This window comes from Erythrolamprus reginae, chromosome 1, assembly GCF_031021105.1.
Source record: "Erythrolamprus reginae isolate rEryReg1 chromosome 1, rEryReg1.hap1, whole genome shotgun sequence".
NCBI classification, from domain to species: Eukaryota; Metazoa; Chordata; class Lepidosauria; order Squamata; family Dipsadidae; genus Erythrolamprus; species Erythrolamprus reginae.
Window position 1 is genome coordinate 138,777,094 of NC_091950.1, and position 16,405 is coordinate 138,793,498.

At 40.0% G+C, this 16,405-nt stretch overlaps 2 protein-coding genes across 2 annotated transcripts in view; one reads left to right on the forward strand and one right to left on the reverse strand.

Moving 5' to 3' along the window:
* The window catches only part of LOC139175608 (acyl-CoA (8-3)-desaturase-like), a 29,926-nt gene extending 29,410 nt beyond the window's left edge, over window positions 1–516 (reverse strand). The window contains exon 1 of the mRNA XM_070766791.1: window positions 295–516. Within this exon, the coding sequence (XP_070622892.1) occupies window positions 295–516 (222 nt within the window). The remainder of the gene's footprint in view (window positions 1–294) is intronic.
* LOC139175661 (veficolin-1-like) overlaps window positions 1–16,405 on the forward strand; it is a 940,898-nt gene that overhangs the window by 810,606 nt on the left and 113,887 nt on the right. The window lies entirely within an intron of this gene.

The window sequence follows — 16,405 nt, forward strand, 5'->3', positions numbered from 1 at the left end:
ATTAATATGAATGCCATCAAAATGAAAACATAAATATATGTCAGTAACCAAATACCGTACTCAGTTTTGATCATGTGACCATGAAGATGCTGCAATAGTCATAAATTTAAGGACTGACTGTAAGTTACTTTTTTCAAGGTCATTGTAAACAAATACTTGTAAATCAAGACTACGTAAATTCTATAATGTCAGAAAATCCTTATGGCTTCAAATAAAATGGATACTTTCCTCCTAATTATGCTAGTGCACCTTCAGGTCATTCCAAGGTTTTCTTTCCCCTCAGCAAGGACTCACCGTGGCATCTTGTCCAGAAAAGTGTCTGATGAGACGAGGTCCACCTGGATGTCGCAAATAGAACTGACTAACATCATAAACCTTTCGGTTGATGACCAACCATCTTTCATCCTTGAAGTTTCCCTTACCCGTGCGGAGCCCCACTTCCTCCCAGGTGAAGAGCCCTGCAACCCCTGGCTTAACCTTAGTTTTTGCCTCACTGGTGTCTGACTGAGGGGGCATGCTGGCTGGAAGCACTGAAACCCTGAGGTATGCTGCTTATCCTGTGGAAAATGAGACAACTCTAACTCTTCATTCTGATAGATGCTGCAGTCAAATTTATATAAACTCCAGCAACCACCCACACTTTCTTATCTTTCAATTGCTCTTGCTCCTTCCTCCCATTGCATTTTTCTATGCTATTAGAGTCTTTTGCTATCCACAATGTGTACTTGGATTTAAATTTTAAACAGGATAAACAAGCAGAGCTTTCAGTAGAGTTTTTAAATAAAAACACAAGGTATCAGTACATAAAATCTTTACTTTTCTTTCCATTATTGGGTAAGAGCCACAGTAACACTCCACAAAAAACACACCGACTGCTATAATTATACTGTTGTATAAGATTTATTAATATAGGATGATGGAGAAAATGATATTAAGTTCAGAGAAAAACTGATTGCACAGTGATACAATTTTCAATAGTTTTCATATGAACAATTAAGAGAAAGATTTAGATAAAAAGTTAATTGGAACTGAACAACAGAAGACTGAATTTGAAAATGAACTATGTATTAATGATAGACATATGATTACAAAATTGTATACACTTTTGTTAAAAATTGAAACTGAAAAGGAACTAGTAAGGATTGTATGATAAAATGGTCTTCAATTTTGGTTCATACTCAGATAAATAAGGGACAATATAGGTAAATGAGATTGAATCTGTTGTGTGCTCTTGTGCTGTTGTGGTTGAAGCTGAAGTAGTCTTTGACAGGCAGGACATTGCAACATATCATCTTGTGGGCAATACTTAGATCATGTTTAAGGCATCGTAGTTCTAAGCTTTCAAGACCCAGGATAGTAAGTCTAGTTTCGTAGGGTATTCTGTTTCGAGTGAAGGAATGAAGGGCTTCTCTTGTGAAGTATCTTTGAAAATTTTCAAGTGTGTTAATGTTTGAGATGTGATATGGGTTCCAAACAGATGAGCTGTATTCGAGGATGGGTCTGGAGAAAGTTTTGTAAGCTCTCATAAGTAGTGTGAGATTTCCAGAGCAGAAGCTATGTAGGATTAGATTAGCAACTCTTGAGGCCTTCTTAGCGATGTTGTTGCAGTGGGCTTTGGCACTTAGATCTTTAGTTATTAGTATCCCGAGGTCCTTGACCGAGTGGGGATTATCTGTGATAATTTGTTTATTAAGTTTGTATTTGAAGCTCTGATTCTTTTTGCTGATGTATAGAACAGAGCATTTGCAGGTTGAGATTTGGAGTTGCCATGTGTTGGACCAGTCAGAAACTGAGTCTAGGTCTTTTTGTAGAGTAGTTGTGTTATCAGTGATGTTGTAGAGTTTTACATCATCTGCAAAAAGAACACAGTTGCTTGTGATGAGATCGCAAAGTTCGTTATGTAGAGAATGAAGAGTGTAGATCCCAGTACGCTACCTTGGGGGACACCGCTTTTAACAGGGACAGGTGTGGATATGGAGCTTCCTATTTTGACCACTTGTCTGTTAGACAGAAATGCAGTAATCCAGCTTTGGAGGGATCCTGATATGCCATAGGATTTGAGTTTTTGAAGTAGTTTGTCATGGACCACTGAATCAAAGGCTTTGGAGAAGTCGATATAAATTGCATCTATAGATTTTCCTTGATCAACATGAGTTGTCCATATGATTTTGCAGTGAAGGAGCTGTAGATTGCAGGATAGTTTTTTTCTGAATCCAAATTGTTTGTTAGAGAGCAGATTATTAGTTTCTAGGTGAAGACTAATTGATTGGTTTATAATTGATTCCATAACTTTACATGGGATGCAGCATAGTGATATTGGTCTGTAGTTATCGACAAGATAGGTGTCTCCATTTTTGAAGACGGGGATGACCATTGCTTTTGACCATATCTTAGGAAGTGTGCTGGTACTGAAGGATTTTTCAAAAATTATGCTTAGTGGTCTAGCTATAGCAGAAGAGAGCTTTTTTAGAAAGTATGCACATAGACCATCTGGTCCAACTGATAGGGAAGGTTTAAGGTCATGTAATGCTTTTTCGACTTGTTCTTCAGTGATGCCTAATTGGGTTAGGTCATTGAGAGTGTTTGAGGTGCAAGTGATGAATTTGGGGGATGAGCTGTTGCTGTTGACAAAGACAGAGCCAAAGAATGAATTGAGAAGGTTAGCTTTGGATGAATCATCATGGTATTCATCTTTGTTGTTGGGTCCTTTGAGAGGAGAGATAGGTCTAGAGTCCTTGAGTTTGTTGTTGACAAAGTTGTAGAAGGCACAATTGGATTTGGTGCGTAGAAGGTTTTCCTCTTGTATGCTGTGGTAGTTGAGACATTCTGTTTTTATTTGATTGCATATGCTTTTATAACGGCTTTTGAAGTTTACTACTTGTCCTTTTTTGTTTTTACGCCAGAGATATTTCTTTTTATTGTAATTTTCTTATTGAGATGGGGAGGTTATTTTTCTTGGTTGAGGCAGATGCAAATGGTACGTAAACTCTGGTGATTATTTTCATCTCAAGCCAGAATGTGTTGTAGAGGTCATCCGTAGAGTTGCAATTAGAGCATAAAGTTTGCCAGTTTAATGTTGAAAGATGGGCATCAATGACTTCGTAGTTCACTTTTTTGAAGTTGAATTTTGGAGTCGTGTTATTTGGGTGGATCTTAGTATGGCTTAGTTTGAGACTGAGGTTTATCATGCTGTGGTCACTGTCGGAAAAAGGTTCTTTTATTTCTAAGCCATATATTGCACTTTTGCTGTTGCAGAAGATGAGATCCAGACAGTTATCTAATCTAGTATTGCCACTTACTAGTTGGTCAAGTCCCAGACTGGTGACTGTGTTATGTAGAGTAGAGTGGATAGGTTCGGTGCTACATTCATTTAATGTACAGTTAATATGTGGTAGGTTGAGGTCACCAAGGAAGATGATGGGGTGTGGGCAGTGGGTAGCCCATGTTAGTAGAGCTGATAATTTGCTTGCCTGTGCGATGTCATAGTCAGGAGCTCTGTAGCAGACTAAGAAGCAAATTGTAGTATTTAGGGATAGATCACAGACAATAGTTTCATGGAGGAATAGATCCTGCGCAACTTTGATGTTTTTAATGTTAGAGATTTTTTGTAAAATATAGCTACCCCACCTCCTCTGCGGGATTCACAGTCATAATGAGAGACAAGATAGTTCCTTGTTGGAATAATGGAGTCTGGGTAGGATGCATTAAGCCATGTTTCACAGACAAAGATAATATCAAAGACTGACAAGTCAAGAAGGAGGAAGAATTCTGACATCTTATTGATTATACTTCTAGCATTTAATAATTTGCATTTGAGATTGGTTTTGTGTTGGGAGTAGGGTTTGGGTTGCTTAGAGGTAGTAAAGGGCGTGCTTTCCTAGTCTTTGTTTGTGGTGTTAGGGATGATATTTTGTTTTGTTGTTGTAGTTCTGGTTGGTATGTGTCAAGTTGTTGTTGTGAGATGGTCGGTTGGAAGAAGTAGGGTGGTTGATGAGAGATGTTAGGCTGTAAGATGTAGGGAGGATTGTGGGTCCTGGATTTGATGCATTCTGTGCGATAGTCGATGTATAAGTTAGTTTCACCTAGGTCAAGGCGTCTCTTTAGTTCCACCCTTAGTTCACGGGAGCAGATGCGTTGAAGTAGCGAAAGGTCTGCTCTGGATTTGAGTTTGTTGAAACTGATGTTGTTTCTGGCTATGTGGTTAATGGTTTTGATAAAAAGCTGTTTTGCAGGTTCATTTTTGCAGACAACTTTGCAGAATCGTGGTGCCACTGTGCCATCACTGAACTTGTGCTCTGGTCCATTTCTGGAAACTTCTAATATATTTTCTGGGGTGAATGACTGAGAGAGTGATTGTTGTTGACAGATAATGTTCTGTATTTTTGTTATATCAGGTTCGTCATTTTCTTCAAGGCTGAAGAGGATGGCATTTTGGCGTTTTTGTTCTCTCTCCATTGCATCTTTGACAAGAGTAGAGATGTCAGGAGAAGAATTGGACTGTCTTTGTGTTATGGGTGGTGGAGTGGTAGAAGAAATTGGGTTTGAAGGTTTAGCGTTTAATAGTGCATGGATATCTTTTTCCATGGATAGTAGGCGTGGTTCTGTGTTTTCAATGAATGTTTGATATGTTTTGGAGGTTGTTTTCAATGTATTGATATCTTCAGAAATGCTATTGAGGATATCTAATTTTGTTTTCACTGTATTGATATCTTCAGAAATGCTATTGAGGGTCTCTAATTTTGGGGCACAGGTAGAACAGAGGTAGAAGAATGAAGAGTGTCCATGGAGAAAGGTGACTATATGGTCAGTTATGTTTAGGCAAGGATGGTGTGCAGCATTTTTGCAGGTTTGACATTTGGTGTATTTATCAAAATCATTTATAGTGTCTTTGCATATAAATCAGGGATTGCTGCTTGGATCTTCTGACTGAAGATTTTGAGAATTTGAAGATTTGATTGAAGAATTTTTTTTCCTGGCATGACAATTCTCAGGGATTGAGCTTTATTGTTTTATGATGAGATGAGTTGAGGGGGAGGCAATTGAATTTTTAGGGCAGGAGAGCATAAAATGGCTGTTTATTGTTTACTGGCAAGATGTTTGAAGGAACTATATAGTGGTAGAAAATCAGAGAATTTACTTTTGGGTTGAAAGTGATTCTTTGTTAATAAAGTTGGTTTGTTTATTCCTTTTGTTAGAGTATTTTAGCTCCTACCAGCTCCTAGCACCATCTGGGTGTTTGCAGAGTCAGAGCTTCCTTTCTTCAGGGCTTTGAGATGCAGATTGAGATGGGCTAGGCAGGGGAGGAGTGGGGGGGGGAGAGAGAATAACTTTTCCTCTTTAAAATTTCTTGAAACTTCTTGAAAAACTTCTTGAGGTTAATTTAAGTCTCTGAGCTTACGGTTTGAGTTTAAGCTTTAGAAGAGGGAAAGAGATTTTCTGGAGTTAAGGAGAGAAAAGTATCTGGATTCTTATACCTCGGATTCTGGCTGCTGAGATTCTTTGTTTTGTTATGAAGCAACTGGAAGAAGGTGAGTGGAAAAGGGTACACGTTGCTATATTTGTAGCATGCTAAAAAACTCACCAGCTCTTTGCTTTCCGGGTCTGATGACTGCAGTATTCAGTCATTAGGAATTCTCCCCTCAGGATCTTTGCAATTCCTTATGGTTTCTTTGCAATCTCTTATGGCTTTTCGCTCAGAAAATCTCCCCTCCAAGGAGATTGGTATGATTGTGTAGTAATGATTGTTTTTTAATATTTATGGGTTTTAAATTGTTTTTAACTTATATTGGATTTGTACTTTGTATATTGTATTGCTGTTGTTGTGAGCTGCCCCGATTCTTCGGAGAGGGGCGGCATACAAATCTAATAAAACTTATTCTAATTAATGAAATAAATAAATTTGGAGAGATTGCCGGACTAAAAATCAATAGGGAAAAAACAAAATGATAACAAAAAATATGACAAAACAGCAGATATCGAAACTAGAGGAATCTACCAAAATTAAAACCGCCAAAAAAGTTAAATACCTAGGACTATGGATTACCGCAAATTGCAGCACTATCAAGAAAGACAATTACGATAAACTAATCAATGAAATGGACAAAGATTTTTGCAGATGGTCGAAGCTCTCACTTTCTATAATGGGGAAAATTGCTGTAATTAAAAGCAATATACTCCCTAGATTTTTATACTTTTTCCAAACTGCACCCATTAAATTAAACAGGACCTTTTTCAAAAAATTACACAAAAAAATCGCAAATTTATATGGCCAAAAAAAAAGGCCAGAATAAAACTTAAAGACTTACAAGACCATAGGTCAAGAGGTGGAGGTTACCAAACATGGAACTATATTACCACGCCTCAATTGCAAATTTACTGAAAGAATGGATAACACTTAAAATTTTTAGAATATTAACACTTGAAGGCTATGACCTTCAATCTGGGTGGCACAAGTTTCTGATGGCAGACACAGGTAAAATTCCAACATACTTCAGATCACACTACATTCGAAAAACCTTAATTAACACCTGGCACTTTATTAAAAAAAACCATTACCTCTGTATCCCAAAATGGATATCCCCAACAGAAGCAATTATATACCCGAATGCATTAACCCCTGACAAAATTATAACATACGACCAACTGTTAAACGAAAATAATGATCTAATCCCTAAACAAAAACTCATGGAAAAAGATATTAGAGTGGATTGGTTACACCACCTACAAATTAAATCAAAATATAATGAAGATAAGAACAAATTAGGCTTTCAAAAAAACAATCTTCTTGACAAGATAATTTTTGGTCCACAAAAAAAACAAATATCAAACATATACAATATCCTCCTCCAACACGACACTGTAGAAGAAATAGTTAAAGGAACTATGATAGCGTGGTCACAAAATTTTGGGTACACAATTTATTTAAATGAGTGGGAAAAAATTTGGACTGTTAACTATAAACTAACGATGGCAACCTCATATAAGGAAAATCATTACAAAATGTTCTACAGATGGCACTTGCCACCTGCTAGACTTGCGAAAATGTATCCAGACCTATCACCACTATGTTGGAAGTGCAGGGAAAAACCAGGTATATACTACCACATCTGGTGGACATGTGAAGCCACCCAAAAATATTGGTACAAAATCAAAACTATGCTAGAACAAATTACTTCCCAGATCATCCATGCAAAACCCGGACTATTTTTATTAGGAATCATAAGACAAAACTTTAGTAAAGAAAACAGATATATTATAATTCACATCATTACAGCCGCAAGGATTTTATATGCACAATTCTGGAAACAAGAAAAAAACCCAACCGTTCTATCACTTTTGATTAAAATAATGGAATGTGCAGAAATGTCCAAGCTAACAATGGAACTGCAAAACAGGGATGAGACAGATTTCTACAAAGCATGGGACAAATGGTACCTCTGGTTAAAAAAAAGGAATTACTTAAAAATTATTCATCAAGAAAAGTATCCAGCAAAAACAACTTGAAAAACTAGCAACTTACATCACAAATCATAACATCAAATTGAAACGACAAACTGTAAACATCGATTGACACGAACTTTAAATTACAAAGAAAACAAACCCTTAAACCACTGATACGTATTTTGCACTAATAATTACATCAAAAATATATGGATAAAACATTAGGGAAATTTACACCACCTATGTGCACAAACCACAGGCTGCAAAGCATGAAAGCTCTAGCTCTAACGCTGGCCTTCTCTTCTTACCACTCTCCTCCAATTTCCTATCCCCCTTCCCCTTATATCTCTTTTCCCTCCTTCCCCAACCCCCTACCTTTCTTCTTTTTTCCCTCCCCTTACGTGTACTATATAAGTAGATTGTAAATGTTAGAATGTATATTATATATATCCCTTTTGCTTTTCTGTACCCTGTTTTAATAATAAAAATTTAAAAAATATAATAATAATAATTTAAAAAAAACTTAAAACTTAAACTTAAACTTAATAGGCTCTAAGTAAAATTTCTACATTAACAAAATTTATACCTAAACAACAAAATACAGAAGGAAAAATCATAGCAATAGTCTGAAATATGCTTTTCTTCTTTAAATGGAAGTGCTACCCATTTTAACCAGACATTAAGATTCATTAGTTTGGAATATTAGTACTGCTTGCACTGAACCTTGACTGCACTTGTTTTCCTAACAAACTAGCTCAACCTTTTTCCTTTAAACACCAATTGCTTCAGGCCAAGAGCTCAGTTTTTAGGGAAAGAGATTGGAGGGGGAGGCTTTGTAATTGTAAATAAAAACACTGCAAGAAAGAAGGGGAAAGACATACTCTGGATTCCGGACTCCAAGCCTTCCCTGAATGAAGAAGCCCTCCTCGTTCTCATTCTTCCTAATTCCTTCCCTTCCCACTCCTGAATCATTCTTTTCCCCTATCTTCCCCTTCACTTACTTCCTTTAGCTTTCAGGGTGGGAGGAAAAAATAAACAAAATGGCAAGGAAGCAAGGACAGAAAAATGGTGCATGGTTGCAAAACAGGAGGAGGGCATTTTTCAGCTGTTTTCTGGGACTGAAAAGTTGAAGGGACCCAAGCAGGAGGGGGTTCTAACTTACCACACTGCTAGTTTGCTTCCCCGAGATGGCGACCACATGCACAGTGCTGGAAACTTGGCTTCTGCACATGCTCAGAAGAAAAAATAAATACAAATTCAAAACAAAACAACACTGACAGATCCAATTTGGTAATGTTATCGTGATGTCATCAGTGGGTCACTACCAGTTTGGACAAACCAGTCCGAACTGGGAGGAACCCACCCCTGAATAGGATTCAGAGGACATCACCCCTAGCTGTCGGACAGGCATAAATTGGCAAACCTCTTTGCTGGTCTTCTAAACTAAATATGTGGAACCCATCCGGATCTCTTGGGATAGAGTGTTCAAAATGATAAAGTCAACATATAGAAAATTTACCCACTCCATAGCACCCTAAGGAGAAGAGACCTAAGGCACTGCTTCCTATATCATCACATTAGGGTAAAATACTATTGGGGGAAAAGATAGTCCTCCAATGAACATAGCCAAGATGCAAGCCAGATACTTTTAAAACCTGAACTTTTCCTCCTTGGTATTGCAAGGTAGAAATTTAAAAATGAAGACAAATACTTAATCCTCCATATTATAATGGCAGCAAGATTGCTATATGTGCAAAATTGGAAAACAGAAACAGCCTCCATAACTTTAAGCTTCATAATCTGCAGAAATGACCAAAATGACTTTGGAATTACAGGAAAAAGATAAATCCGAATTTTACAAAATATGGGAACATTGGTACAAACAGAAAAAATACATAAAAAACCTAAAGGAAATGGAAAACTTCCTTTCGTACCCAAATAAAATGAAAATATAGAAACACTGCACCATAAATCAATGGAACATAAAACCATAAAAACGAATTTGTACCATCCTCAGAAATACCCAAAATGAATATAATATAATATGCAGAACTATAGAAAACAAACACACAACTCCACACACTAGATACAAATATTTAATATTAGGTCGCTCGATAATGATAGTCAACAATATGGTTGACAAAATATGTCTTTTATATAACAAATAAGTATATGTGTATAGTTAAAGAAAATATTAACTGATGATAAGCAAATAACTATGTGCATATATCAAACACCACTGAAACGGAATGCTTTATATGTTTTATAAGTTTATAAGCCGATTTGTCTGTCTATTTTCTGTCATTTTTCTTTTTTTTTTCTTTGTATATTTTGTTTGTTTGGATTGTTTTTTATATGAAGAAACTTAATAAAGATTTTTTTTAAAAAAAAGATCCAAGCCGCATAGGAACAAAGGCCAGCATTTTGATCTGGACCATGAAACATACTAGCAATCAATCCATCAATTTTACCATCAATTTTTTTAAATCCCCCTTTCTTTAAATATCAGATAACATAGAAACATAGAAACATAGAAGACTGACGGAAGAAAAAGACCTCATGGTCCATCTAGTCTGCCCTTATATTATTTCCTGTATTTTATCTTACAATGGATATATGTTTATCCCAGGCATGTTTAAATTTAGTTACTGTGGATTTACCACCCACGTCTGCTGGAAGTTTGTTCCAAGGGTCTACTACTCTTTCAGTGAAATAATATTTTCTCACGATGCTTTTGATCTTTCCCCCAACTAACTTCAGATTGTGTCCCCTTGTTCTTGTGTTCACTTTCCTATTAAAAACACTTCCCTCCTGAACCTTATTTAACCCTTTAACATATTTAAATGTTTCAATCATGTCCCCCATTTTCCTTCTGTCCTCCAGCGGTGGAATTCAAATAATTTAATAACTGATTAGAACCCTGCTGCAGCTTTCCTAATTACTTCCAGCTGTGCTTTAGAATCTTCACCTGCATCTGCGCAGCTGCTCCTGGTGTCCCACTATTCTATGCAGCCTAACATTGAGGATGCATCACTCATCCGTCACTCCCTCCTCATCTGATCCAGATGAGGCTCTGACTGGGGATTCTACAGGCTCTGCAGGAGTCTCTGCTTCTCTGGCACCTTCCACTTCCACCTCTCTTTCCCCCTCACTGTCTGACTCCTCTGTAAGCTAAACAGGTCTCCTTTGATTCGATGGGACCCTGCTCCTCTGGTTCAAAATTAGCGACCAGAGGAGCTGGCCGTGAGCCAACCACAACACAATCCCCATTGGGTCCTTCACAGAGGACGTAGCTTGGATAGGAACTGCATATGAAAGGCATGGACTAGATCAGGAGCATCCACCAAGGTAGCATCCACCCAAGTACAGTTATCTGGACCCCCCCCTTGATCCATTCCACCAAGTACTGGAAGTGGTCTTGCACCAAGCATGAATTCCAGATGGTGTTGATCTGGGTCTCTGGCAAATGGTTATGAACACAAGGCACAGGCGTGGCCAGAAGAACAGGGCGAAGTGGGCAATCAGGATCAAGAAGGAGCGGTGGAACACTGGGTGGATCTTCAAGGAGGCAGGCAAAGTCAATTGGTAGGCAACAGGATTGATGACTTGCATGAAACGCGGGTCCAGCTTACTACATGGCTACTCAGAGGAGATGTATTTGGTCAAGAGCCACACCCAGTCTCCGACAGCCAACGGAGGGGCATCTTGACAGGAGAGGTCGGCATACCTTTTGTAGTCCTCCTTGACTTTATTGAGGTAGAGCTTCACCATCTCCCAAACTGACTGCAGCTCCTCTGCGTCTGGGACTGGGGAATCCAGAAGCATAAGAGAGAAAAAACAGAGATGGTAGCCATAATTGGCATGAAATGGGGTGGTCTACATTGAGGTGTGCTGTGAATTATTAAAAGCAAACTTGGCCACTGGGAAATATTGCGCCCACTCTGTCTGCTGGTCCACCACGAAGCACCACAGATACTACTTGAGCATGCTGATGACCTTCTAAGTGCCACCAACAGTCTGGGGATGCTGCGTGGATGCCAAGAAGAGCTGGACATTTAAGGACGACATGAGCTCTTTCCAGAACCGAGCAATGAACTGGGTTCCCCTCTCCAATACCACTGGGAGGTGACTTGGACCATGGCCACTCGTTGGCAGGGGATGAAGTGAGCCATTTTCATGAGCATATCCACCACGACCAGAACTGTGGTAAACCTCGAGGACAAGGGCAAGTGGGTAACAAAGTCCATGGAAATAGGCCCCCAGGGTCTCTTGGGCATCGTCAAAGATTGTAGCAATCCTGGAGGGGCTCCCATGGTGGTCTTAGCCTGGCAGCAAGGCACGCAGGTGTTCACATATGAGTGAGCATAGTCTCAGAGTCAAGGCAACCAAAACATCCGAGAGACCAACTCAAAGGTCTTGAAAAGCCCAAAGTGACCAGAGGCAGGACTATAATGGCACTGAGACATGATCAAGCCATGGAGCCGCCCTGCTGGGACGTACAGCTTCCCATGGTACTGAAGCAGACCTTCAGAGAATGTCCAGGGGGAGTCAGGGCTGAGGTCTTGTGTCCACTGGTCCACAAAACCATCCCACTGTTGCGCCTCCTGAATCCACCGACATAGATCTATGGGACGTGGCTGCCATGAACTCAGCAGGCAGAATGGTCTACAGAGGGATTGTCTCTTTGGGGTGGAGGAACTTTGGTTTATGGGACAGGGCATCTGCTCGAGGATTCTGATAGCTCGGCATGTAACGGAACCGGGCAAAGAAAAATGACCACTGGATTTGTCGTTAGTTCAACTTTCAGGCCATCTGCAAAAATTCCATGTTCCAGTGATCCATCCTGACCTCCACCTGGCGCCGGGCTTCTTCAAGATGTTGCCTCCATGTCTCAAAGGCAGACTTGATGGCCAACAACTCCTTTCCCCAAATGGTATAGTTCTTTTCAGAAGACATCATCTTTTAGAAGTAGTAGATGCACAGGAACAGGGGATCCCTGTCCTGGCGGGCCTGGAGGAGCACAGCCCCAATGGCAACATCTGAAGTGTCGCTCTCCATGATGAACGAGCGGCATGGGTCTGGGTGCTGCAGGAGGGGTTCCTGCATGAAGGCTTCCTTAAGGGACACGAACGCCTGCTGCTTGGCCTCATCCCACTGGAAAGACACCTTTTTCTGCAGAAGCTGGGTGAGTGGCGCGGTCATGGTGGCAAACCCCAGGATGAATGTGCAGTAGTAGTTGGTGAACCCTAACAGTCTTTGCACATCCCTCACCCGCCGTGTGGGTTGCAAGGTTTTCAGGGCTTCGACTTTGCCAGGATCCATGGTGATGCCCTCTGGAGAGATGATGTGCCCCAGGAATTTAATGGACATTCAAAAAAACTGGCATTTCTCCAGCTTCACTTACAAGTGTCCACACAGATGCTGCAAAACATGGCATAGGTGCTGCAAGCGACTGGACTGCGAGAGGGAGTAAATCAGAATGTAATCTAGATAGATCACAACAAAGTGGTCCAGCATATCCCTAAAGACATTCATTAGATGCTGGAAGACCGCTGGATCGTTGGTGAGCCCGAAGGGCATGACAGTATATTCAAAGTGCCTGTACCGGGTCCCGAACACTGTCTTCCACTCATCGCCCACCCAAATGCACACCAAATTGTAGGCACTCTGCAAATCAATTTTGGTGAAGACCTTGGTGGACTGCAGATGCTCCATGAGCTCTGGGATTGGGGACAACAGGTACCAGTTGCGCAGGGTGATGGCATTGAGACACCAGTAGTCACAACACAGTCTCAGGTCCTCAGTTTTTTTCTTGACAAACAAGACAGGCGGAGAGAGGGGCGAGGTCGAGGGTTGGATGAACCCCTTGGCCAGGTTTTTATCAATGAAGTCCTTGAGGGCCATGAGCTTTGGCTTTTTTCCAGCAAGGGTGACACCCATGCCACAGCCTGGCCTGAGAGCAGACTGCAAAGGAAAGCCACCTTCTCTGCATCCTGAAGAAAGTCCATGTGTCTGGCATTGATAGACAGCTGAACCTGGCTGAGGAAAGCAGGAAACTGGCTGCATACTTCGGTAAATTTATCCTGCACCACCACAAAACACTTAGGGTCCCACCATTGTACGCACCCTAACATGGAGGATGGGGTCATCCCTCACCCCCTCCTCATCTAACCGAGATGAGGCTCTGACTGGGGATTCTACAGGCTCTGCGGGTGCCTCTGCCTCTCCGGCACCTTCCACTTCTACCTCTCCTTCCCCCTCGTTGTCTGACTCGGTTCCTCTGGTTCAAAATCAGTGACCAGAGGAGCTGGCCGTGAGCCAACCACAATAATAACTTGCACTGATTAATTTTGATTTTCATGCAAGCATAATAATAATAATAATAATAATAATAACAACAACAACAACAACAACAACAATAACGTTTTGAAGGGACCTTGGAGGTCTTCTAATCCAACCCCCTGCTTGAGCAGGATACCCTACACTACTTCACGCAAATGGTTATCCAACATCTTCTTTAAAACTTCCAGCATTGGGGCATTCACAACTTCTGGAAGGCAAGCCATTCTACTGTTCAATTGTTCTAACTGTCAGGAATTTTCTCTTTAGTTCTAAGTTGCTTGTTTCCTTGATTAGTTTCCACCCACTACTTTTTGTCCTACCCTCAGGTGCTTTGGAGAATAGCCTGACTCCCTCTTCTTTGATATTGGAATATTACTATATAATATAACACAACTTGGTCAGGGTAAAAGAATAGGCACAATTTGCATAGACTTTTATAAAACCTTTGATTTAATAGTACATGACAAACTACTTCCAAAACTAAAATCCTACGGCATCTTTGGACCACTACGTGATTGGATAAACATGTTCCTGTCTAACAGACAACAAGTAGTCAAAATTGGAAGTGCCATATCAAATCCTGCTCCTGTTAACAGTGGTGTCCCTCAAGACAGTGTTCTAGGACCATACTCTACATAAGCAATCTTTGTGATCGTATTATAAGCAACTGTGTTCTCTTTGCTGATGATGTTAAACTATTTAATACCATTGACAATGCTGCTACCCTTCAAAATGACCTTGATCGTGTAGCAGAACTGTCAAACAACTGACAACTTCAAATCTCAACCAACAAATGCTCTGTCTTACACACTGACAAAAAGAATAAGAATACAATATACAAACTTGGAGGAAACGAACTTGTAGATGACCTCACTCTGTCAAAGACCTTGGAGCAGGGATGGGCAGGAAGTGGAACGGTGTTCCACTGGTGGTAATGGAGCTGCATGCGCAGCACCAATACTGCCAGGCATATATGCACCATGCAAGCACAACCGGCACAATTCCAGTAAAAATTACCTAGAAAGAAAGAAAGAGGGAAGGAGAGAGAGAAAAAAAGACAGAGAGGTAAGAAGAGAAAGAGAGAGAGAGAGATTTTTTGCTCCATATAGACCAAATTTTTAATCAAGAAGCCCCCCCCCCGCCCATCAATGGTGTCCCACTTTAGCCATGTTAAAATCTGGTCAGCTTACACTACATAGGTGAATAGATACACGCTGTGTTGTTACTGAATGTCTGACACAAGAGATGGAATATGGAAAGTTGTAAGATGATCCAGCACACCCATTATTTGGCCTAAATAACCCTACAAAAAGATTGAAATCAAGAATGGTCATTTTAGATTATGCCAATACAATTATTACTATACTTCAAACAGAATAATTAAAAAGATGTAAGTTTCAAATTAAACATCTTCATAATTAGATAGAACTACTTGAGAAGTTGCCTGGAGGTTCATAGGAGGAGTGAACGCTTTTCAGATGTTGAAATAGACTGTGCACTGGTTTGTCTAGAACCGAAAACCACATGGAAAAAGTCAGGTTTCTCCCAGAGAACAAGCATATTTTCTGAGACTGTGGCAGTATTCAAACTATTATCCATGCTTTATAATACCACCTGGGACTGACATGCGCACAGAATAACTTGCTGAATGGAAATATCCCTGCCATCATTGTGGCCAAGCATTGGCCTAAAAATATATATATTTTTTAAAAGTTTTTAATATTTTTAATTTAAATTAATAATTTTCCACTTTTTAGTTCCCGCATTTGACACAAGACAAGATTGTACAGGTGCATCCTAAAAGTAAAGAAAATAAAACAAAAAAAAGAATATTGTCCTCTACATGTTCAGTGCATGGCATTCGGAGCAAACCCACCGACTCAAAAAATCCCTTATTTTATGATAAAATCAAACTCTTTATTGAGAAAAGCACACTTAACAAAAAACAGGTTTTAAATGGGAAGGGGAAAGGAGCTATTTTTCTCTTTGGAGCTAAACATAAACAATGTCTGGGAAAGGTGCCAACATGGCTTAATCAGCATTCTTTATATAACAAGTCCATTTATCATTTAAGCATATGGATTTGCTCACCGAAATCCCGGGCAACAACCAACCAGCAGAGAATGTCTTTTATTGAGGCAGAAATCATGGTTTTAAAGCTTTGCTCACTCACACACCCAAGTCTCACATCTCTTCCATTGAACAATGTTGAAACACCACACTCAATTTCCCAAAATCATTTTCCTGGAAGTGACATCACACCCCAAAAAGGCTAAGGCTGTTCACTAATACTTTTTATTATGCAACTCCTCTCACCTTCTCAACAATCTCCTATAGCGAGGGCCTATCCACTGACTTTCCACTTTAATGTCTTCCTCATCCTCCAACTGGGACCATTCCTCCATTGTCATATCAGCCCCGTCTAGTGATTCCTCAGGTTCACTCAGGTCACTTTCCCCTCACTTTCACTCCCTGGCCCAGGGTATACAGAGGGGCCTAGCTCATCCTCCTCATAATCTGACATGCCCTGAGGTGGACAAGGAACACTCACAACATTACATATCTAGGCAACAGTAAATTTCAGGTTCAAAAAAGAAGTTTCCCCCACATCCTCAGGTAAGTG